The sequence below is a fragment of the Schistocerca americana genome, chromosome 5, assembly GCF_021461395.2.
Source record: "Schistocerca americana isolate TAMUIC-IGC-003095 chromosome 5, iqSchAmer2.1, whole genome shotgun sequence".
Taxonomy (NCBI): Eukaryota; Metazoa; Arthropoda; class Insecta; order Orthoptera; family Acrididae; genus Schistocerca; species Schistocerca americana.
In genome coordinates, this window is record NC_060123.1 from 442,165,185 (window position 1) to 442,190,428 (window position 25,244).

At 44.1% G+C, this 25,244-nt stretch overlaps 1 protein-coding gene across 2 annotated transcripts in view; it reads right to left on the reverse strand.

Moving 5' to 3' along the window:
* LOC124615370 (semaphorin-1A) overlaps positions 1-25,244 on the reverse strand; it is a 911,857-nt gene that overhangs the window by 88,962 nt on the left and 797,651 nt on the right. For both annotated transcript variants that reach the window (XM_047143193.1, XM_047143192.1), the window contains exons 6-7: positions 4,565-4,672; positions 1,704-1,791 (exon numbers count right to left, since the gene is read on the reverse strand). In XM_047143193.1, the coding sequence (XP_046999149.1) occupies positions 1,704-1,791; positions 4,565-4,672 (196 nt within the window). The remainder of the gene's footprint in view (positions 1-1,703; positions 1,792-4,564; positions 4,673-25,244) is intronic.

Below are 25,244 nucleotides of genomic sequence, written 5' to 3' on the forward strand. Positions count from 1 at the left end.
ACCAGTTATATCTTCTCTCCACCAACAACTAATTTACATCATATTCAGTTACTTACTTAACACTCTTAGTATCTGTCTTTCATTGTAAATAACGATTTATTCCTTAAATTAGCAATGCTACATTAACATCAAAAGTGGTTGTGAGTTTGAAGAACAGCACTAAGCAACAAACAACATACAGGGGAAATGAATGGGTAGCTTTCAGAAAGGAAATAGTGAAGACAGCAGGGGATCAAACAGGTGAAAGGACAAGACCCACCAGAAATTGTTGGATTACCCACGAGATATTGAATTTAACTGATGAAAAGAAGAAATCTAAAAATGCAGCTAATGAAGCCATAAAAAGGGAATACAAGCATCTAAAAATGTGATTGACGGAGACTGCAAAGAGCAGAGCAGGAATGGCTAGAGGAGAATTGAAATGCTGCAAAAAATACACTTTACCATGGAAAGACAGATTCTGCCTATAGGAAAATGAAGGAGACCTTTCAAGAAAAAGGAAGCAGCTATATAAATATTAGGAACTTGATGGTAAGCAAGTACTAAGCAAGGAAGGATAGGCTGAAAGGTGGAAGGAATATATAAAAAGTCTATAAAAGGTACATGAACTTAATACCACGTTATAGAAAAAAAAGATGAAGAAAAGCTGGGAGATATGATTTTGTGTGAAGAATTTGACAGAACACTGAAAGATTTAAGTCAAAGCAAGGCCTTTGGAGTAGATAACATCTCCTCTAGAGTGTAGCCCTCTACAGGAGTGAGATGTGAAAAACACTCAGTTTACACAAGGAGAGACTAGAAGTTTTTGAGATGTTATGCTACAGAAGAATATTGAAAATTATCTAAGTAGAATAAATAAGTAAAGCATCTGAATTATCTGACGCAAAAATTACCATCATTAACTTGAAAATCATCATTAAATGTTTGTACGAACATTCTAAAATGCACCCAACAGATATGAAGGAAAGAACTGAATTAGGGAGAAGAGAAGTGTATGGCAGAACTTCACTTTGGTTGATAGGACACTTTCTGAGGCAGTCAGTTAGCTAATGGAGGAAACTATGACTAAGGCTTGACCACAGTAAGCAAGTTTAAAAGGAAGTAGTTATATAGTAATGATGACGCTTTTTTGTGGTACACACTATGACTTATTCATTGTTTTGGAGTCCTCAACACAGCTTACACATTTTTTACTATCTTCACATGGTGACCAACCATTCTCAAAACAGCAAGAAACCAGTCTCACTCTTTGTAGATTCAGCTTGAAATTTACAACAAAATACTCAAATAAGGGTTTTATAACAGGAATCATTTCATATTGTAATAAATCTAAGTCAATAGGAATTAGACAGTGCTAGGTGAAGGAAGGTAAGTTAGGGTTTGACGTCCCTGTAATTTAGGCAAACCATGGAAAACTTAAAACTGGATAACTGGAAGTGAATATAAACTAGTATTCCTCCAAATGTGAGTCTAGTGTCTTAACCACTATGCCACTTTGCCCAGTAATTGGAATATGAAAATGGAAATAAACACAGCAAAATATGAAGTTATTTAGAACTAGCAAGTTAGGAATTTGGATATTATGGGTGTTACCACACACATGATTGCATTCCACAAGAGTTGAATACACTACTGTTAACAGCTAAATCTCAACTACAACAAACTGCATATCTATAGTTCAAATTATTTTGAATCATACTCACTGACAAAGACAGCTGTTGAGTTGTGTCTTGGGTCATAAGGACATAACGCCTGTCCTGCACGCTCCTTCTCCAACGTGTAGCCGTCATTCTATTCATAAACACAAACAACAGTATTTTAGGAACTGATGTCACTATTAACACAAATTTTATCTTAAAAATTAACTGTCAAAGAACAAAGCAGCCCACAACATAGATCTGAGTCAATGTTTTATCTATTTTCTAAACTACTGGTCGTCTCGGACTTCAAAAAATAATAAGAGAAAGAAATGGAACTAAGGAAGAAAAAGGGGGGAAAAAAGACTAATTTTACACAGTAATTCCCTCCAGTGCTGACACTCATCTCTCTTTGGATCTAGTATTATACACGATCTAGTCATTCAGTTATATATGGTATATTTAGTACCTAAAATTATTATTCCCCAAATCCCCATGACAAGTAGACCATCAGTGTTATGCTTTCCTGTTATTATGGCATGCAGTTTGGGATGTCCGTAGAACATTCACTGATTTTAATGTTAATGAGGGCAATTCTGTTATCAAAGCAGCTGAACTCCCCCGAAAGTGGCCCCCTGGCCAACAATGCCATCCAATCATTTCATTTCACTTCACTTAAGTTTGACTGAAAGAATCTGGATTTGGCTACGTTAGTGACACATAGTGGCCGATGCATTTCTTGCCCCCTCCCCCCCCCCCCTTTCCCATGATGAAATTTGTGTACTCCATCTGTCTGCATCTTATGTTACCTACATGAGAATGTTTTAGAAATTTTTGCAAATCTTTCAAATGAGGCAGGATGTTGATATCAGCCCAGTATTCACCTAGTAAGATGTTGGAAACTGCCTGAAAACCACATCTAGCCTTGGTGGCACACCAGTCTTCATTTTTATTCTGCCAAACATATTTGATTTGTGGCCAGCCTTCCTCCCCAAGTCTCAGAAGTGGCATGATAATGTGTGCAGCTATCCAAGTGGGTCCACTATGAGACAAGACGCAAATGATCAGCAATTTATAAAATCAGTTTGTATAAGGTCTCTTGAATGAGCAATGTATTACAGGCACTTGCTTTTAAACTGCGTATGTTTCATAACAAACAATAGCCTTCAGCACTGACATCAACGGTGTTACCCTGCGGAGAAGAGCTTGTGATATGTCAGTGGTAGAGCATAACGCTGTTTACAGTTCGTAACTAATTGTCAAAGCTGCAGTATTTCAAGCTACAGGAATTTATAAAGATGTAAGAAATACGCACAGCAGCCAGGACCTAGAGCGCAGAAAGTCAAAAGATTGCACAGAGAAAGTTTTGCAAGTGCTGTCACCCTAATCAAGAGATATTTATTGCCACAGATAGAAACGTATGAAAAACTATGTTGTTTGTACCGCAGAGAGTGCACCAAATTCTTGAGAATTAATTGTGCACAGAGCAGAATCAGAGGATGCAGTATAGGAGAAAGTTCATCAATAAGTATCCATTAGTGCATCTATGAAAGGTGCACTTTCATTATTACAGTGCTGAGGGCACTGGTGGAACAAAAACTACAATCAAAGGGGCCAAATGATGCTAAAAGCAGTGTTCACTTCTGTCTATGTATTGTGGTCCCACATGTGCATAGAGCTGAAGTTGTTGCTACTAGGTAAGTTGCTTTGTGTAAATAAAAACTAAGCATTCATTTCCAGCCATTTGTTCCTGATCTCAAAGTTTATCTTTCAAGATCCTAGAACACATGTATAATGTTGACCCACAAGTTTAGGGACAGACCAGTGTACTTTATGCCCAATTAAAAACTTAGAATATTGTCATTGGTAATCTTATGATGCCAGCAGAGACCAAAGTGCGTCCTGCAAATTATTTTAAGGATTTCATATTATGATGTTGTCTTACAACCAGAAACATTTTCATTAAATTGGCATCAGCTGATGAAGCCTTCGTGTTTATATTCATCTGGGATGTCATGTACCTGTTCAAATGGAACCGCACCTATCTCAGTATGATGTATCTTAAAGCAACAGCATTCTATTAGAACACAATGAATTTTATTGAGGATTTTTTCTAAGGAAACTTCAGCTGAGTCCCAAACTAAGTTGGATCAGTAGTGTTTGAACAATCATGTAAAGTTTATTTATCCAATAATAAGCTGTCTTTAGTGGTGGTGGTGCTCAAATCCCTTCCAATCAGTTTTTAATTGGGTCTCAGTCCATTTAGATAATGGTACTGTTACAGTGCACAGAAGTGTTCTTCACCTATTTTCCAGGAACTTGCAACAGCTGTAATGTACATAATTGCAAAAACAAATTGCACAACAAATTTTATGGAATTTAGTGAAAATTTACTTTACTTAATAATCAACACTAAAAGACACCATGTTGTCTCAACTATTTTTCTGTGATATTCTGCAAATTGAATTTTTCTCCAGGTTGTATCGATGTCGCCTTTCTCATAAGTTTGAACACGAGGATTGAAAGATTCATGTGAATTTTGTCTCACAGCACACCTTTGAATTTTTTTCCTTAAAATACAGAAAGCACTGCAAGAAATGGAAGTCACACAAAACTCAAGAACAAACCTAGATGGCCAAACTTTTGGAATTTTTATCTGACACATGGCAAACCAACAAGCCAGCATCTTGTGGTAGGTATTGACAGCATTAAAAACAATTTGCAGCATATATTTTCAGTAGGTCTGTGTTATTCAAAATAAAAGTTTTTGAAAAAATGAGTGATGAAACTTCTTCTTTCACTCAGGAAGTATTCTCCTAAAATGTGAGCTTTGTACTGCAAGACTTACATGTATGAAGTCATCAACACCTTTAAACAGAAATGTTTCAATACACAAAAGGATTTAAAGAACACACAAGACGACTCACCTCAATTACATAATCCCTGCAGACAGGTTTGAAGGAGTTGGTCCCACAGACAAGTAGCTTACCGGGGTCACTCTTTGCCAGGATACGAATGTAGTTCTGGCACGCTTCCTGTAACAAGATACATAAATTAATACAACTGACTACAAGAAAGTATTTTCATAAAATAAAGCTTTCTACTTTGCTGTCTTTCACATTGTAAGAGAAATGACAGAAGAAATTAAACCTTATCAGCATGTATTTGGCAGGTGATAGCAGAATGATAATAAGATAAAAGGGGGTGTGGCTTGAAAAATGCACACAATGATAAAGATAGCATTACTGGATCCCCTGAAGGAAGGAAATTACACCCATATTCACTCACTTGTACAATCTGCATCAGAAATGATTTCCTGCAGAGATGTATCAACCTGAAACAGTGATTGCTTTCTGCTATTATTAAGTTTCTCACTGTGCAGTATTTAAGCTTTTGCTATGCTGATTACAGAGCATGACATTTAACAATTTCTCTATTAAAAACACTTTAATAAACTTAAATAATTCCCCCCTTACTTTCTGTTTATCTACACACATTCTACAAAGTGGTCCACCAAATAGGTAATTACTGTTTTCTAAAAAAACCTCCAGAGTTCTGCTATTCATGAAGTACAACAAACATCCCAGAGGCATTATGAACCAGTCACTGATCTTTCAGTCTTATTTGAAAATATCCTCTCCCAACAAACCAACAAACACAATATGGCACTTATCACTTCTGATGGACACCATCTGTTCCTCTTATATCACAAAACAGCAAATCCGTGATATTAGTCTCGTTTGGATATCAAAAAGCCTGCAAACATGTTAAGCATTCTGGTCTCTAGTGAAGTTATACTACAGTATAACAGACAGCAAGCTGCTTCCGTGAAGTATAGCAACAATGAATTATGAGTAGTGCTAATCTACTCATATTAATAATTACACACTTACTTCTACAGTGATGAGTAAAAACATTATGATCACCTGCTTAATAGCTTGTATATATTGTATATTTGTGTGGTGTCACCGCCAGACACCACACTTGCTAGGTGGTAGCTTTAAATTGGCCGCGGTCCAATAGTACATGTCGGACCCGCGTGTCACCACTGTGTGATCGCAGACCGAGCGCCACCACAAGGCAGGTCTCGAGATACGGAATAGCACTCGCCCCAGTTGTACGACGACTTTGCTAGCGACTACACAGACGAAGCCTTTCTCTCATTTGCCGAGAGACAGTTAGAATAGCCTTCAGCTAAGTCCATGGCTACGACCTAGCAAGGCGCCATTAGCCTTACATAGTTTGATAGTTATCGTATGAAATGTCTCATCAAGAACGTTGTAAACCAATGACGGATTAAAAGTTAAGTATTCCCAAAGCAATGTACTTTTCTTTATAGCAATTCATTGAGCGTCCTGTTTCAGACTTCAAGATATTCTGCGTGAGCTTATAGCGGCGCCTATCGGCCCCCTCAAAATAACACTGTGTCGGCACTTCTGTCGACACATCACATGACGACGAGGATTAAAAGAGGATTTCGCGTCCGTATTGCTCTAATTTACTTTTGTCATGGCTTCGCCAGATGTACTGATCGAATTTTATCGCTTGCAGAATCAGCAGACGCAGGCGTTATTGGATGCCCTGGGACAGCTCGTCCAGGGTCAACATGCACTGCAACACGATGCGGCAGCCGCCGCTTCACCGCTACCGCAGCCACAACATGCAGTTGCACCGCCGTTTCGCAATTTTGACGCGGCGCAAGAATCTTGGACTGAGTGGTCACGCCAGTTTGGATTTCATCTCGCCGCCTACAGAATTCACGGTAACGAGCGGCAGCCTCATTTATTGGCGTGTGTAGGGGTGCAAACGTACCGTGTGATAGTGAAATTGTTTCCCCGACGCGACATAGCAACTCTGTCCTACGAAGAAATTTTGTCGGCATTGGACGCCTATTTCAAAGAAACAGTTAATGTAGTTGCAAAAAGGTATACGTTCTTTCGTACACAACGTACGGCCGGTCAGACTAATAGGGAGTGGGTTGCAACATTGCAAGGCCTTACAAGGGATTGTGCTTTTGAGTGTGAATGTGAACTCCCTTATTCAGATACAATGGTACGTGATGCAATAGCACAGAACGTGTCTGATGTTCGCATACGGAAGCAAATTTTGAAACTAGTTAATCCCTCCCTTCAGCAAGTGATAGACATATTGGATAGACAAGACACACCTGACTTTGCTCAGGAATCATTTGAAACTTCGCCAGCCGTGTGTAACATTAACCGGCCCGCAGGGCGCGCTGCGTGGCCCGGTAAACTGCCCTCGCGCACGTCCACGCAGCTGCCGCCACGCTCTAAACCAGGTGTGCCGCGCCAGCACACAAATGCAGTGAAATCATGCCCGCAGTGTGCAACTAGACATTCGCGTGACAATTGCCCGTCACGCCAAGCTATTTGTTTTTACTGTAATAAGAAAGGACATGTTCAAAGTGTTTGCCAGAAAAAGCTCAGATCAGACAATCACAATCATTCCAGGCCCTTTGCTTCGCGCCGGAATCAAACCAAGGACACTCAGGCTCGTGGACCTTCGCCCATGGACATTCATGTAGTTAATTCCACCCCGTCCAGCGCCACCGTCTCTAACAGTGACTGTGTTCGTCCCACAAAAAGTGTGCGTCGTCGCCGGAAATCAGGTCAATTAGCAAGTGATGCTGTACCTGTATCAGTTCAAATTGCACGAGACAGTCGCTCTTGTCGTCAGCAGGACAATAAACTTTTTGTAGATTTGGACTTTAATGGCACGGTCATACCATTCCAGCTCGATACCGGAGCTGCAGTTTCATTGCTCAATCACGACACGTACAAACAACTGGGCAAACCTCCGTTGCGTGCCGCACATGTTCAGTTAAATACATATTCTGGACAGCAGATCCCTGTGTTAGGACAGTGCACTCTTCTTGCAACATACAAGGGACAAACAAAACTTGTGTCATTTTACGTTCTTCGTTCTTCTACTGCAGTGAACTTGTTTGGTTTAGATTTATTTCAGTTGTTTAACTTGTCTATAGTAAATCAGGTCCTATCAGTGAATCAGACTGTGCCTTCAGACAGTGTTTCTCGTCTGTGTGAAGAATTTGCAGACATTTTTGCACCGGGCCTTGGTTGCGCTAAGAACTATGAAGCACACTTGGAATTGAAAGTAAACGCGCAACCGAAATATTTCCGAGCGCGCAATGTTCCTCACGCATTGCGTGATGAGGTCGCAAGAACATTACACGATTTAGAATCACAAGGTGTAATTGAACATGTGCAAGCTTCTCTCTGGGCCTCACCCTTAGTAATTTTGCCAAAACCTTCCGGAAAACTGAGACTTTGTGTGGACTTCAAGGCAACAGTGAATCCACAACTCGTGATTGCAATTTTTCCCTTACCCCGCCCGGAAGATCTGTTTGATAAACTGTGCCCGGGTAAATACTTTTCGAAGTTGGACCTAGCAGATGCGTACTTGCAAATCCCAGTGGGCGCCGAATCCCAGCGCGTCTTGGTGGTTAACACGCATCTTGGTTTGTACCGCTTCAAAAGACTGCCATTCGGGTGTGCATCCGCCCCTGCATTGTTTCAGCAATATTTACAAACTGTTTGTGCGTCGGTCCCTACTGCTGCGAACTATCTGGACGATATTGTGATCTCCGGAAAGACAGCCGACGAGCATTTAGCACACCTACGAACATTATTTCAGGTATTGCGACAAAATGGTCTTCGCTTGCGGAAGGACAAATGTGTGTTTTTTGCTTGTGACTTACCGTACCTGGGCCATGTACTCAATGCCCAAGGCATACATCCGAGTCCAGAGCACCTCCGTGCCATACAAGATTTACCTTCGCCACAGAATGTGAAGCAGCTACAGAGTGTGTTGGGTAAAATTAACTATTATCATCGCTTTCTGCGCAATGCCTCTTCCGTTTCAGCTCCGCTTCATCGCTTACGCCGTAAGGGTGTTCCGTTCGTCTGGACGACGGAATGCGAACGCGCCTTTCGCCAGTTGAAATCGGCGTTGCTTTCAAATACTTGCCTTACGCCATTCGATCCCCAGAAACCCCTTTTGTTGATGGTAGATGCATCGGATTTCGGGATCGGTGCTGTGCTTGCGCACAAAGATGGGTCGCATGATCGCCCTATTGCCTTTGCGTCCAAATTGCTCTCGTCTGAGCAACGAAATTATTCGCAGATAGAGAAAGAAGCTTTGGCTCTCGTGTTTGGTGTTACTAAGTTCCATGATTTCTTGTATGGTCGTCACTTTACCATCATCACAGACCACAAACCTTTGACGTCGCTTTTTCATCCGAACAAGCCTGTACCTCCGCGTACAGCGCAGAAATTCATTCGCTGGTCTATTTTCCTCTCGCAGAACCGCTACGATATCTTGTATCGGTCCACTGCTAAGCACGGAAATGCCGATGCTTTGTCCCGTTTGCCTGTTGCTGAGGATAAAGCATTCGATTCTTCCGAACTTGCTTGCATGTTCATTGATTCGGAAACCAATGAAGTGGTCGAATCGTTTCCGATTGATTTTCGTCGTGTAGCTACAGCCACAGCTGCTGACCCTGTTCTTGCTACCGTTTTGCGTTTTGTTGCTACGCAATGGCCTTTGTCAAAGTCTCGGATCCGTTGGTTCGCCGATTTTTTGCTCACAAGGAGAGACTTTTTGTACGATATGGTGTTTTGTTGTTGCGTTCTGATAATGATCAGTCCAGAGTCGTGGTCCCACGTTCGTTACAGTCCTCTGTTTTACGGCTTCTTCACCAAGGTCATTGGGGTATAGTGCGAACGAAACAACTTGCTCGTCAGCACTGTACTTGGTTCGGAATCGATGCTGCGATTACGGATATGTGTTCTTCTTGCATGGCGTGTGCCGAACAACACTCCGCACCGCCGCGGAAAGTCTTTGCATGGCCAAAAGCCACTTCCACTTGGCAACGCTTGCACATTGATTTTGCTGGTCCATTCTGGAATGCTCGATGGTTGGTTCTGGTAGATGCCTTCAGCAATTTTCCTTTTGTTGTCCGGATGTCTTCCACGACGTCCTCTGCCACCATCCAAGCGTTGTCTGCTATGTTTTGCATTGAAGGTCTTCCGCAGACTACTGTTTCCGACAATGGCCCACAATTCACGTCCGCAGAATTTCAGTCATTCTGCCAGGCCAATGGTATTCAACATCTGACATCCGCGCCGTTTTCGCCTCAGTCAAACGGTGCCGCTGAACGATTGGTCCGGACTTTCAAGTCACAGATGTTGAAGCTGAAAGAGTCGCATTCTCGGGAGGACGCGTTGTTGCTCTTTTTGTCATCGTATCGCTCTCAGCCCCGAAATGGTCGCTCGCCGGCTGAGTTGCTCCACGGTCGTCCTCATCGAACCTTGATGTCTTTGCTGCATCCGCCGCATCGGGTTCCTGTGCAGCGGCAGACTCCTGCTTTTGCTCCAGGCGACGTTGTATTTTATCGCAACTATCGAGGTTCACGGCGATGGCTCGCAGGGCGCATTCTTCGCTGCCTCGGCCGCGCGATGTATTTGGTTTTGGGGGCCTCTGGTGAGGTGCGTCGGCATCTCAATCAGCTGCGCCTCTGTCGTCGCACGGGTTCTGCCGCTCCCCGTCTGCTTTCAGCGACGGTGCCGTCCGGTCAGCGCCCTGGGGACCCATCTACTGGCTCGCCTCATCCCCAGGTGTTACCGACGATGCCTTCCATTTTGCCCCATGGCGACGCGCCGCCGCAGCCGCCGCCGCCGCCGCCGTCTGTTCTCCCGCCGGCGCCGCCCGCATTCGACGCTTCGCTGCAGCCGCCACGCGCCTCCCTGGGTCACGCGCCGCCGATCGCTACCCGTGACCAGCTGTCCTCCGCCATGGAACTCTTGCCCGCTCCGGACCACATGACGTCATCGCGCGTCGGGTACCCCGACGCAATGGAGGTCGACCCTTCGGCCCCTCCTGTCTCTTTACGGGCGCATACACCGCATGTTGACGTGCACCCTGGACTAGGTTTTCAGGCGTTTCCTAGATCCCCTCGGACCGAATGGCCGGGTGCGGGTGGCACAGCCTCGCCTGTTGTTAGGCTCCCCACCTCATCGCATACGTCAACATGGGGTCCTCCCCACGGCGGGCGGAAGCCTTATAACACGACCGTTCGCCGATTTGCGGGGGAGGAATGTGGTGTCACCGCCAGACACCACACTTGCTAGGTGGTAGCTTTAAATCGGCCGCGGTCCAATAGTACATGTCGGACCCGCATGTCGCCACTGTGTGATCGCAGACCGAGCGCCACCACAAGGCAGGTCTCGAGATACGGAATAGCACTCGCCCCAGTTGTACGACGACTTTGCTAGCGACTACACTGACGAAGCCTTTCTCTCATTTGCCGAGAGACAGTTAGAATAGCCTTCAGCTAAGTCCATGGCTACGACCTAGCAAGGCGCCATTAGCCTTACATAGTTTGATAGTTATCGTATGAAATGTCTCATCAAGAACGTTGTAAACCAATGACGGATTAAAAGTTAAGTATTCCCAAAGCAACGTACTTTTCTTTATAGCAATTCATTGAGCGTCCTGTTTCAGACTTCAAGATATTCTGCGTGAGCTTATAGCGTGCCTATCGGCCCCCTCAAAATAACACTGTGTCGGCACTTCTGTCGACACATCAATATGAGTCAAGTCAGGTTACAAAAACTCATGAAGACAGTCATCTTCCTCTTGTCTTGAAGGCAAAGAATACAAATTTTCCATTTTAATTTCATCAAGATCAGAATAAAACTCTAGATTTATATACAATTATACAGGGTGGTCCATTGATAGTGACCGGGCCAAATATCTCACGAAATAAGCATCAAACGAAAAACTACAAAGAACGAAAATCGTCTCGCTTGAAGGGGGAAACCAGATGGCGCTATGGTTGGCCCGCTAGATGGCGCTGCCATAGGTGAAACGGATATCAACTGCGTTTTTTAAAATAGGAACCCCCATTTTTCATTACATATTCGTGTAGTACGTAAAGAAATATGTATGTTTTAGTTGGACCACTGTTTTCGCTTTGTGATAGATGGCGCTGTAATAGCCACAAACGTGTAAGTACGTGGTATCACGTAACATTCCGCCAGTGCGGACGGTATTTGCTTCTCGATACATTACCCGTGTTAAAATGGGCCGTTTACCAATTGCGGAAAAGGTCGATATCGTGTTGATGGCTATTGTGATCAAAATGCCCAACGGGCGTGTGCTATGTATGCTGCTCAGTATCCTGGACATCATCCAAGTGTCCGGACCGTTCGCCGGATAGTTCCGTTATTTAAGTTAACAAGAAGTGTTCAGCCACATGTGAAACGTCAACCACGACCTGCAACAAATGATGATGCCCAAGTAGGTGTTTTAGCTGCTGTCGCGGATAATCCGCACGTCAGTAGCAGACAAATTGCGCGAGAGTCGGGAATTTCGCCGGCCGGTGTGGCCGTGCGGTTCTAGGCGCGTCAGTCTGGAACCGCTACGGTCGCAGGCCCGAATCCTGCCTCGGGCATGGATGTGTGTGATGTCCTTAGGTTAGTTAGGTTTAAGTAGTTCTAAGTTCTAGGGGACTGATGACCACAGATGTTGAATCCCATAGTATACAGTTCTGCCACTGGGCACAAGAGAAATTACGGGACGATGACAGATTATTTGCACGCGTTCTATTTAGCGACGAAGCGTCATTTGCCAACAGCGGTGACGTAAACCGGCATAATATGCACTACTGGGCAACGGAAAATTCACGATGGCTGCGACAAGTGGAACATCAGCGACCTTGGCGGGTTAATGTATGGTGCGCCATTATGGGAGGAAGGATAATTGGCCCCCATTTTATCGATGGCAATCTAAATGGTACAATGTATGCTGATTTCCTACGTAATGTTCTACAGATGTTACTACAAGATGTTTCACTACATGACAGAATGACGATGTACTTCCAACAAGATGGATGTCCAGCACATACTGTAGCTCGCGTGCGGTTGTAGCGGTATTGAATAGCATATTTCATGACAGGTGGACTGGTCGTCGAAGCACCATACCATGGCCCGCACGTTCACCGGATCTGACGTCCCCGGATTTCTTTGTGTGGGGAAAGTTGAAGGATATTTGCTATCGTGATCCACCGACAGCACCTAACAACATGCGTCAGCGCATTGTCAATGCATGTGCGAACACCACGCAAGGCGAACTACTCGCTGTTGAGAGGAATGTCGTTGCACGTATTGCCAAATGCATTGAGGTTGACGGACATCATTTTGAACATTTATTGCATTAATGTGGTACTTACAGGTAATTACGCTGTAACAGCATGCGTTCTCAGAAATGATAAGTTCACAAAGGTACATGTATCACATTGGAACAACCGAAATAAAATGTTCAAATGTATCTATGTTCTGCATTTTAATTTGAAAAACCTACCTAACTGTTCGTCTAAAATTGTGAGCCATATGTTTGTGACTATTACAGCGCCATCTATCACAAAGCGGAAAAAGTGGTCCAACTGAAACATACATATTTCTTTACGTACTACACGAATACGTAATAAAAAATGGGGGTTCCCTTTTTTTAAAAAAAAAGAAAAAAAAAAAGAAAAGAAAAGAAACGCAGCTGATATCCGGTTTGACCTATGGCAGCGCCATCTAGCGGGCCATCCATAGCGCCCTCTGGTTCCCCCCTTCAAGCTACACGAGTTTCGTTCCTTGTAGTTTTTTCGTTTGACGGTTATTGCGTGACATGCTTGGCCCGGTCACGATCAATGGATCACTCTCTATTTTTCCTAATGTTTGGAAAATTAATCTTTTAAAGCGTTAAAAAATTCTCCTTGTAAGTTCATTTATCCTTCGTTACAGCAAGCGAAACCGGTCATCGTGAAATAAATAATATTTAGCGATCTCGGCTTCAAAAGAAATTTCTTTCCAGTTTTCAAATTTGTCTAACACCAGTCTGTTTTCTAAAACAACTGTGTGTAATTTGTATCGGTCATAGTATCCCTATTGTGCTGCTAGTGGGTCGAAACAACACTAAACAAAAAATTGGCCTCTTGCTCAAACTATAGAAAATGCTTGGCCAGCGTTCTAAAACAGTGTTATCTCTATAACTGAAAGTCATTGATTACGTTGAATTTTTCAGAGACATAAAAGAAAAAGGGTAAATTGTCGCGATAAACAAAAAATAACAGAACACTTATCACTTATGTAAAAATCACAGAAATACTATCTCTGAATAGACAAATGTAATCACCGACTTTCCGCGAAACAGAAATTCCATTGTAAACATAAGGCATCGTTGGAGCCGAAGCGAAAAGCTATCAAAAAATAATTTTACAAAATCATGCAAATAAAAAGTAAACATATAAATAACGTGATCATATCACAACAAAAAGACAACCGACATTTACGCTCCAAGATGCCAGGTGGATCACGTCATACCAGCTAAGACGTAGGCATAAGGAGCCATGTGTAAAAGTAGAATAACAGACGCAACGAACAATATTACACCACCTTCACATGTAGACTTGATAATGGCAAATCGCCGAACGAGTTCGTCGTGTAGCTTATATTGCTACGAGTAAATAAATAGTGCAGCAAAAAAATTGCACGTCAAAATAAAATACGTCGTTCTTCGACATCATGCAAGCTGCGGGCCCACTGGAAAGGAAATTGTTGAATTCAACAGTGTTGCGTCGTCAAGATTTTGTGCCCTATAAACAGTCTTATTTTATAGACTGTATCCGTTTTCGTTTCAAAGCAAATTAGGAGCAGCCCTTGAGAAGAAATTGCTCAGCAATAGGACACTCTGGATATACTGTCGCGAAAAGATAAAACATAACAATGTCACGGCGAAGACTCCGGGAGAGCGATTGCTTTGGCTGCAAAGCAGACAGCGCGGTACAAACGGAAATTATTCGAACCCTTGCTCCGCCCCCAATCTGCATTTTAATGGGAGTGCAAGGCAGCGCGCCTATTAAAAATAATAGCGGCGGGGGCGGCTCGCGTGCTGCGGCGGAGCTCGGGTGATCGGCGGAGGGGGAGGAGACACGTAACAGCGGTCGGCCCCACACTTACTGGGCGTGGTCGTCTAACATCCTCTCGTCTCGCGTTTAACTAACTGCACTCCAAGCAGTCAGGAAACAAGCCTGATGATATGCTGCAAGCTTCCCGCAAATTGCGGCCAAAGCTGACAGCGGAGACCTCGCGTCTCTACAGTACGATTTAACGTTAACTGGTGAGCAAAGTTTAAAGGCGAAACTAACCTTCGCACGATGTGTCATTGTCAAGTAACATAGCTCGATGAAACTTGGACCATACATAGCAAGAACAGCTACACTATGGTACGGAAGATGACTGACAGCAATGCGCAATGAGGCGAACAGAATTCTTTTATTCAAAAACAATCATTACACTGAAGTCACGGCTCTTTCTAATGGTTCCCTGGAGATTACAAACGGCGAGACACGGTTTTTAATGGGACATGTGATCACCACAGACGCAATGCATGCTCTGCAACGTGCTCCCACGCTGGCCGCTAAGTTGCTAAGTTCTTATGTTAGGGCGTTCCTTCCTCCACCAGCGCAATTGCCAACTGCTGGATGGTAGCTCACACGTGCGGATATGCTGCTACACGTCTCCAAAACAAGCCAATGGCCTTGCCGCAGTGGTAACACCTGTTCCCGTCAGATAACCGAAGTTAAGCGCTGTCGGGCTGGGCGAGCACTTGAATGGGTGGCCATCCGGTCTGCCAAGTGTTGTTGGCACGCGGGGTGAACTCAGCCCTTGTGAGGCAAACTGACGAGCTACTTGATTGAGAAGTGGCTGCTCCGGTCTCGTAACCTGACATACGGCCGGGGGAGCGGTGTGTTGACCGCATGCCCCTCCGTATCCGCATCCAGTAACGCCTGTGAGCTGAGGATGACACGGCGGCCAATCGGTACCTTTGGGCCTTCATGGCCTGTTCGGGAGGAGTTTTAGTTTTTAGTCTCCAAAACAACCCACACGTGCTCGATGGGATTTAAGTCGGGGAACGGGCAGGTCAGTTCATTAACTAAATATCCTTTCGTTCCAAGAACATTTCCACCCGCACAGCCTGTTATGGTCGCGCATCGTCATACATAAAAATTGAAGAGCCGAATGCATCTGGAATAGTAGTAGGAGTAATCCACTAAATTACAGGCCCATTTCGTTAACGTCGATATGCAGCAAGATTTTAGAACATATATTGCCTTCGAACATTATGAATCACCTCGAAGAAAACGGTCTATTGGCACACAGTCAACATGGGTTAGAAAACATCGTTCTGTGAAACAACTATCTCTTTATTCACATAAAGTGTTGAGTGCTATTGACAAGGGATTTCAGATCGATTCTGTATTTCTGGATTTCCAGAATGCTTTTGACACTGTACCACACAAGCGGCTCGTAGTGAAATTGGGTGCTTATGGAATATCGTCTCAGTTATGAGACTGGATTTGTGATTTCCTGTCAGAGAGGTCACAGTTCGTAGTAACTGACGTAAAGTCATCGAGTAAAACAGAAGTGATTTCAGGCGTTCCCCAAGGTAGTGTTTAGGCCCATTGCTGTTCCTTACCCATATAAACAGTTTTGGAGGCAATCTGAGCAGCCGTCTTCGGTTTTTTGCAGATGACGCTGTCGTTTATCGACTAATAAAGTCATCAGAAGACCTAAACAAACTGCAAAACGATTTAGAAAAGATATCTGAATGGTGCGCAAAGTGGCAGTTGAACCCAAATAACGAAAAGTGTGAGGTCATCCACATGAGTGCTAAAAGGAACTCGTTAAACTTGGGTTACACGATAAATCAGTCTAATTTAAAAGCCGTAAATTCAACTAAATACCTAGGTATTAGAATTACGAACAACTTAAATTGGAAAGATCACATAGAAAATGTTGTGGGGAAGGCTAACCAAAGACTGCGTTTTATAGGCAGGACTCGTAGAAAATGTTACAGGTCTACTAAGGAGACTGCCTACACTAGGCTTGTCCGTCCTCTTTTAGAATACTGCTGCGCGGTGTGGGATCCTTACCAGACAGGACTGACTGACAACATCGAAAGAGTTCAATGAAAGGCAGCACGTTTCGTATTATCGCGAAATATGGGAGAGAGTGTCACAGAAATGGTACAGGATTTGGGCTGGACATCATTAAAAGAAAGGCGTTTTTCGTTGCGACGGAATCTTCTCACGAAATTCCAGTCACCAACTTTCTCCTCCGAATGCGAAAATATTTTGACACCGACCTACATAGGGAGGAACGACAACCAAGATAAAATAAGGGAAATCAGAGCTCGTACGGAAAGATATAGGTATTCATTCTTTCCGCGCGCTATACGAGATTGGAATAACAGAGAATTGTGAAGTTGGTTCGATCAACCCTCTGCCAGGCACTTCAATGTGATTTGCAGAGTATCCATGTAGATGTAGATGTAGAGCCACATAGAGAAGGACTACAAGGTCACAATGAAGTTGATCGCCGAGTGTACCGTGTTCAATGATTTGGATGTCAGTAAACGCCCATGCAACATTATGCTTCCCCAAACCCTAACACCTGGACCACCAAAAAGCTCATGTACAATTTTCAGAGGTGCTTTACGTCCAACTATCGCCATATGACGATACGTCCGGAACCACAACTTAAACTGAATCTGCTCTTATACGAGAAGAGCACGCGACCCCACTCCTCACTGATTCACTCCCTATACTCTAGGCAGCTTCGCAAACGGTACTGCTGATATACGCGTGTCAGTGGAACGGAGTACTGGTTAGTGGGCAAAGAGACCACCCTCCTGCAGTCGCCATGTCTGCGTGGAGTTTGAGACTGCGAGCCTTGCAGCCTCGTTAAATGTCGCTGAAATTGCACCAGTTTTTGACGTGGGTCCCTTCACGCCTGTTGCACAATGTAACGTTCATCTGCTGTCGCACTACTGCGTGTGATTCGGGACGCTCTCCATGCACGTGAAACAATGCTATAGTTCAGACGGCTCCTGTCGCAAGTCGAGCCCCACATTGATAAAGGGGCTCCAGTATCAGCAAGGCTTAGGGGGAAGCTGAACCATATGCAAGACACCCATAATCAAGACGGGACAGAATCAGGGTTTTGTAGAGGCGCAAAAGGGTAGGGCAATCTGCACTGCAGCTAGTGTTACTGTGACCGCCAAGTGTATTGAGGTGTCGCCGGCACTTTCACTTAAGCTGGCGAAGGTGGTGAAGCCACGTCAGCCAGGAATCCAGAACCAATCCGTTGTGTCTCAACTACAAAAAGTAACTGATCGTTTAGGTAAAGCTCTGGGTGTAGGTGGGCAATACAGCGACGACAAAAGTGCATGAGACGAGTCTTGGTGGCTGAAAACTGAAAGCCATGGGTGAGAGCCCATGGCTGTGCCTTTCGTAAGGCGCCATATAAGCAACACTCAAGATACACACATACTAGAGGAGCAATAATAAATCAAACACCTTCGGCATATAAGGAGGGCGATACCGAAGACCCCACAGCCACCGCTAGACCATTGATGGCCACCAAAAAAACGGGGATATTCAGTAGGGTACTATACTGAATGAAGCACCCACCTGAACCCAAAACATACAGTGCAACAAGAAATTCTTGACAAAAATTGGGAGGGGACCCCGGAGACCCCACTCATGTAATGTAGTAAGGATGTGACGAAGCTGTGTCATGTAACAATGCTTCTGTAGGTCGGAAAAGACAGCGAAGAAGTGCTGATGATGTGCAAAGGCCGTCTGGGTGGTGGGCTGACTGCAAGTGAACCAAATTATCAGCAGTGGAGCAGTCTTTGAAAAAACCACCCTGGGATGCAGGCAAAAGACCCCAAAGACTCAAGGAGCCAACTCAGCCACTTGCTCACCAAACATTCGAGCAACTTATAGAGAATGTTGGTAAGGCTGACTGGCCAGTAACTATCCATTTCTAGGGGGTTATTACCCGGTTTCAAAACCAGAACTAACATGCCTTCTTGCCACTGAAATGGGAACTCACCCCTGTTACAGATACAATTAAAGAGGGCAAGGATGCGATGGTGACAATCTACAGAGAGACGTTTCAGTATTTCGTTGTGGATGCTGTCTGGCCTGGGACCATATCACGGCAATGGGCTAGGGTACCGCAGTTCACATTCAAGAATGGGAAACGTGGTGGGAGCTGAGAGAGTAATGCAGACAGTACATCCTGGGACACGACTTTACCAGGACGGAGATCAACATTACAGATGATAAAATCCTGATGTGCCCTTACCCGAACAGCCACACCCTCTAAAGGTGTATCAACAGACACAAGGTATATAGAGTCCAGAGCATACGTACACACTACATGTGATACTTTCTCATAGTCGGTACAATTCTTAAAGCAACCGCAGAAGCCACAAAGGGCAGAGGTCCAAGATGCTAGATCCACTGACATAGGTTCTGTGGTAGGGAGATCTGGTGCCTCAAGGGTAACCAGGATCTTGGAAACAGAAGGTGTACATGCAGAGCACAGTGGTGCGATGGGCCATCAGAGTTTCCTTTGTCTTGGAGGACTTTCTTTCGTCCTCCTAGTCCTCCTCCTCCTCAGAAGACAAGGACTGAAGGTTTCCCTGAATTGGTTTCAGAGACAAGAGGAAGAACGAGAAATCCGATGGCTAGCAGCCTGTCGTTCCTGCAGCCACCAGCTGGCATCTGGGTTTGGACAACCAGAAACCATGGAAGGGAGATTCCTGAGAGACCCCTTCTTTGCTAGAAAAGCCAGAGGAGGATGAGGCAACTCCGGCCGGGAGCTGGAGCTGATGTCCCTGGCAGGCAGGGAGCCGATGCTCCCTAAATGGGTAAGCACCAGAAGGGTCCCCAACCACCCGGTAGGCAGGCATTAGTGGGTAACTCTGATGGCCCACTGTAAGGCGCAACAGAGGACAGCACCATCGACAGAGAAGGTGAAGACGTTGTGGCTGTAACATAACATTGTGTCATTTGTATGGGATTAAGATGTCAAACTTTTTCTGGCCTCTTAATAAGTGTGCTTCCCCAGGGTCTTGTACTCCTGGGTTTTCTTCTCACGCTTAAAAATTGAGCATTCTGGTGAGCAGGGAGAATGGAGCTCACCAAAGTTTAATGACTATGTTTGGTTTGTGGGGCGTTCAACTGCGCAGTTAACAGCGCCCGTACAAATTCCCAACCTTTGCTCAGTCCAAACTCGCCACTTTCATGAATGATGATGCAATGGTGAGGACAACACAAACACCCAGTCATCTCGCACAACAGTTTACACAGATGGGGGGAGGGGCACAAGGAATGTTCATGTGCAACAAAGACCAACAATACCTGCAGACAAGGGTAAGGGTGCAACGAGAAGACATATGTCCAAACATCATACACTTGATGCATCTCATAAGAGGAGGAACATAGGGTTTCTTGTCACGCCGGTACACCATCACCTTGACCTTCTCAGGCCATGTACCGTCCTCAAAAGCCAAAACAAAGGCCCCAGTAGCAACTCTGTTTTCCCTTGGTCCCCTATGGACGCTACGGATGAAGTGTACAACCCATCGCTCTAAGTTAGCCAATAGCTCATTGTCAGACTGCAAAAGAAGATCACAGTGAAAGATGACGCTGTGGATCATATTGAGCCTCTTGCGGGGAGTGACAGTCACGAGACTGCCACGCAACTTTTCATAAGAGAGCTGCTCTTCATCTTAGAGATGGCTGCAACTTCCTTGTCTGTGTCTTCAAAGTGTTTGACAAAAAAAAATAAAGGTTTTGTGGACAAAAAGGTGTTCCCGTTGGTCCTGGCAGAGACCAGATATTGGAGGGGAGTATTTTTCTCCTTGTCGTCTTGTCCAACATTCCTCCCATGGCGTGGTCAGGGAAAGGAAAGCATTGGGATCATATTGCATTGACTCATACGAAGCAATTCTATTAGGAGAGACTCCTGGACCACGAGCAGGAGAAAGTTTAAGTCGCTTCATGCGCGAACTATCCACCATGGGGTGACACCGAATCTGAACAGGGGCTCTCCTCTTGGGCGCCACCCAGCCTCAGCAATATTTACCTGGCCAGTAATGCCTTGCTGAGAGACCCCATGTTCCAGTCATGATGGGCACATACTGTACTCCACAGTATACATGGCGAGTGTTCATTGTACGCACCAGCAGTGCGATACCTGTATCCCCCCCTCCCCCTGGGTTGCAGGTACTTGGTGACTCCCCCACAATGGAGGTTTTCGGTATACTACAATAACAGGAAGGAAGGGTGCCCGGGTGGAAGAGCACAGAGGCAAAGCATACACTTCAGTGGGCGATCTTCCCTGCACAACAACCACTTCTGTAATATTCGGAAAAGATGACAGGTCAAACCCAATAATGGGGACCATATAATCGTTAACGGAAGGTGAAGATAGCGCTGGGAGTGAAGCTGGAAACAAGACTAAAATCGTGAACCAAGTCCAAGAAGGAGTGGCCGAGCGGTTAAAGGCGCTACAGTCTGGAACCTGCGACCGCTACGGTCGCAGGTTCGAATCCTGCCTCGGGCATGGATGTGTGTGATGTCCTTAGGTTAGTTAGGTTTAAGTAGTTCTAAGTTATAGGGGACTTATGACCACAGCAGTTGAGTCCCATAGTGCTCAGAGCCATTTGAACCAAGTCCAAGAACGGTCAGCACTAAAACGACGATGCGACAGAAAGTCAGACGAGGTAAGATATATTCGAAATTATAACTGCCCAGGTCGTGTTGTGCCGACTCCACTGTAGCTTGAATGGATTTTTAAGTTTGTTTTATATGCCCGACTTCTAATTTCACCACACAAGTCTCCAGGGTTGAGCAGTTATTGCCCGATGACGACACGCAATACGGTTTGTTAAAGCGGAGGCCGCCGTTATTAATTATGTTTTTAGATTTAATTTTATTACTCGTACAGAGACTCAACGTTCCTTTGTTTAACAGCGCGTCGTCAAAATAAGTGTGAAATGCTAATGTCTTTGCAATACGTAACGTCGACTATTGAGTTAAAGTTCGTACCTATTTTGCCATTTTAGAGAAGAGAAACCTTAAGCGCTTCTGCTTCTATAGTCTCAGTATCAAATGTTCACTAATTTCAATTTACTTCCTGTCTCAGTTCAGTATTTAACACAAATTATATATCAATGTCATTTCAGAGATATTACCTCGGTTCCACACTAACGGAATAACACGTAATTGTCATTTAACATCACTTTTATTAATAATCCTTTATCTTATGACGTAAATGTTAATGAATGATCACTATCTAGGAGGAAAGAGGGATTGATCCTAATCATGAGATAATAGCTTTTAATGAGCCCGCAATCGTTAATTAAATAAAAAGTCACGTTCAAGGATGATATGCGAACAACTTTCGTTACGTCCCTTTTCACGTATCTCTCAAAACTAATCCTGTCGCCCACAATTCCAATTAACACTGACGTTAACCCCTTTTGTCGGAACATCGAATTGTAACTATTATGTAAAAGTTTATTATAGTCCCCGAATTAATTCCTTTCAGATACGCGCACGACCGAACAGCAGAACGGAACACAAACGACTTCTTTTAACAACCGAACAACGCAATGACGTTACATTACGACAATGTCTGCCCAATGAATATCTCTTTGACTTTATCTTTTCTACTCTGCTTAATTAAATTATTCCTAATTACAATTTATTCAGCTACTTAACGAAAACATCTGACAAAAAATAAAATAAATTTATCCCAACGTAAAAGATCCGTTATAAAGTGTAGGTTTGCAGCACAGAAAGTGAAACTGGTGCTGCAAAGGCTGGGGCCTCGTGGTAGCCAAGCACATACTCGTCCAACCATGGGGGTGGGGGGTAAGAAGATATCCTATGTAGCTTTTCCCCCTTAAATGGAATAATGCTCTTAGATACTACTAACACATTCGAAATCATGTTAAAATTTTGTGTGCTATATTCACGTCAATTCATGTGCAACGTTCCGTCTGTCCTTTTAAATAGATAACAGACTGAAATAGCAAATAAATAAAATATTAATTTTTGTTGCAGTCACCTGATGCCGAAAAATACATTAATTCAGTCAAGTATTACATACTGCTTTAATTCAGGCATTTGGAGAGAATATTAATGGCTCGTATAATTACCTTGAAAAATATAGAGCATTCATCTCTTTGTGAATTCTCCCGTTTTACTTCCTGACTTGAATATTAAAAGCGCATTTGGAACAAAACCAGATTTTCCTTCTGTAGGGGGAAGCAATAACTTATTTTTAAGAGACAAATAAATTCTTCTACTAGTGGCTTCTCTGCCACTGTGTTTCTTCACCCTTCTTTCCACGCGTTATATGACCTCGTTCTACGTTGAGGGATGTGTCTGGATGCATTGAAATCCGTGATAAGTAAGTACCCGTTGTGGGTTGCAGCATCCTTTGCTAAGAGGTAAAAGTAATCTTTTTGTTGAAGACCTTGGTGCGATTAAACTCACAGGAACTTCGCCAGAGTTCCATATTACTGTAGTCCATTCACATTCTTCATAATATTTGTAAGATTGGTGTTATTGCCCCGCCATACTGCTGGGAAACTGAGAGCCGATATTATCACGAGCTTGTTCAGTTCAAACGAGCAGACGAACCGGATAGCTTGCCAGACAACGAGAAGGGGCAGGACGACAGGACATCCGGGAATAAACTCCATGGCACGAAAGGGAGCTGTATAGGGTAAAAATTGTACGGTAAAACAAAGATTGGAAAACACCCAGCAATAATTGTGGATGTAGCGTGCAAGTGCTTTTCTGAAATGAAGAGAATGGCACAAGAGCGAAATTCATGACGGGTCGCATCGAACCAGTCAGAAGACTGATGTAAAAAAAACTGATAGAGGAATTCGGACGTTGTCCCTTCCTGCGTAAATCAGAGCAGTTGTTTTTATCATAGTGAAGCGTTTTTCATCACCACGAGTGATCTGTCGCGCGTAGAAATTGGTGATAAAGAGCACCAGTAAATTTGTCCTGCAAAGAGTGTAAGAGCTTCCAGACCTACAATCATGTCCACACACTAATACTTACATGAAAGTGATGCCTTGACTATACGATAACCAAAAACTTTCTTTTACCCACGTGTAACCGAGCGAGGTGGCGCAGTGGTTAGACACTGGACTCGCATTCGGAAGGACGACGGTTCAATCCCGCGTCCGGCCATCCTGATTTAGGTTTTCCGTGATTTCCCTAAATCACTCCAGGCAAATGCCGGGATGGTTCCTCTGAAAGGGCACGGCCAACTTCCTTCCCCATCCTTCCCTATTCCGATGAGACCGATGACCACGCTGTCTGGTCTCCTTCCCCAAACCAACGAACGAACCCACGTGTACCTAATGTGGCAATTTACTATTCCATTCAACAGTAAAGAACAGTTGTTTCAGGACATATTTATAGGGGTTTTTACAGCATCAACTAGTACCATCTCCTGTAAGATAAAGAGACAGGTCGTCTTTGAACAAGCTGTACATCGATATATCAGAAAAATCGATATGATTAATCAGATATCTATATTATACTGGTAACATATCGACAATATTGATGCTTTGCCTCAATAGATTCTGGTTTCTATGTACATTGTTACTAAATATACGAAACTGATATAATGTCGATGCCATAGCGTAAGTTTATGTCGATGCCATAGCGTAAGTTTATCACAGGTGCTCATGTGCCTCAGTATCTATAAACATAGAACAACTCAGTTAGTTCACGCAGATTGTGAAACTGAGCGGTCAATGAATTCCTGTTTCATCTGGTCCCAAGAAGATAGTAGCTCTCCTGTTTATCCGAAGCCAATCATGCGTCTCCATCCGCTCAGTACGGCTACCGAAGTGCTAACTTACAGCTGACAAACTGGCCTGTAAATCGTGGTTTTTCCAGAGTGTTGTGTGAGTTACCAAGCTTGTGTGATGAGGCAAGACTTCTAGGAGTGACTGTAGAGACACTTCACAAACGACAGCAGCGTTAATGAGTCAATACTAAGTGTCACGTTTGCGATAAAACTTTTGGGAACTGAACCTTCAGTGAGATAAGGCCAGATTACAAGTCATTCACAATGAATGCAGTGAAGAAAATGAGGGTAGCCTTGAGCGCGAATCTGTGTACCTTGACTCTGAAGAAATATCCCTGTACTTGTTAGCAGCTGTAGTTATCAGCCACTGACTGAAACCTTTAATATACTGGAAAAATCTTGAATCCATGTTCCTGACACTTCGTTTTAGCGAGTCAGTGTACCTGAGTATTGCTGTGACTCGTCCCAGCATCCGTTGGAAAGAAATCGTGTGGCAAGCTCTTATTAAAGACCCCCTTTTTTAATGGACTGCCTAAAACAATATGGCCAGTAAGCATGTTAAGCCGGCCGCTGTGGCCGCGCGGTTCTAGGCGCTTCAGTCTGGAACCGCGATGCTGCTATGGTCGCAGGTTCGAATCCTGCCTCGGACATGGGTGTATGTGATGTCCTTAGTTTAGTTAGGTTTAAGTAGTTCTAAGTGTAAGGGACTGATGACCTCAGATGTTAAGTCCCATAGTGCTTAGAGCCATTTGAAGTAAGCATGTTAGCGTAAATACCAATACAGGCCTTTTCATTGAATTGGAGAAGCTGTCAT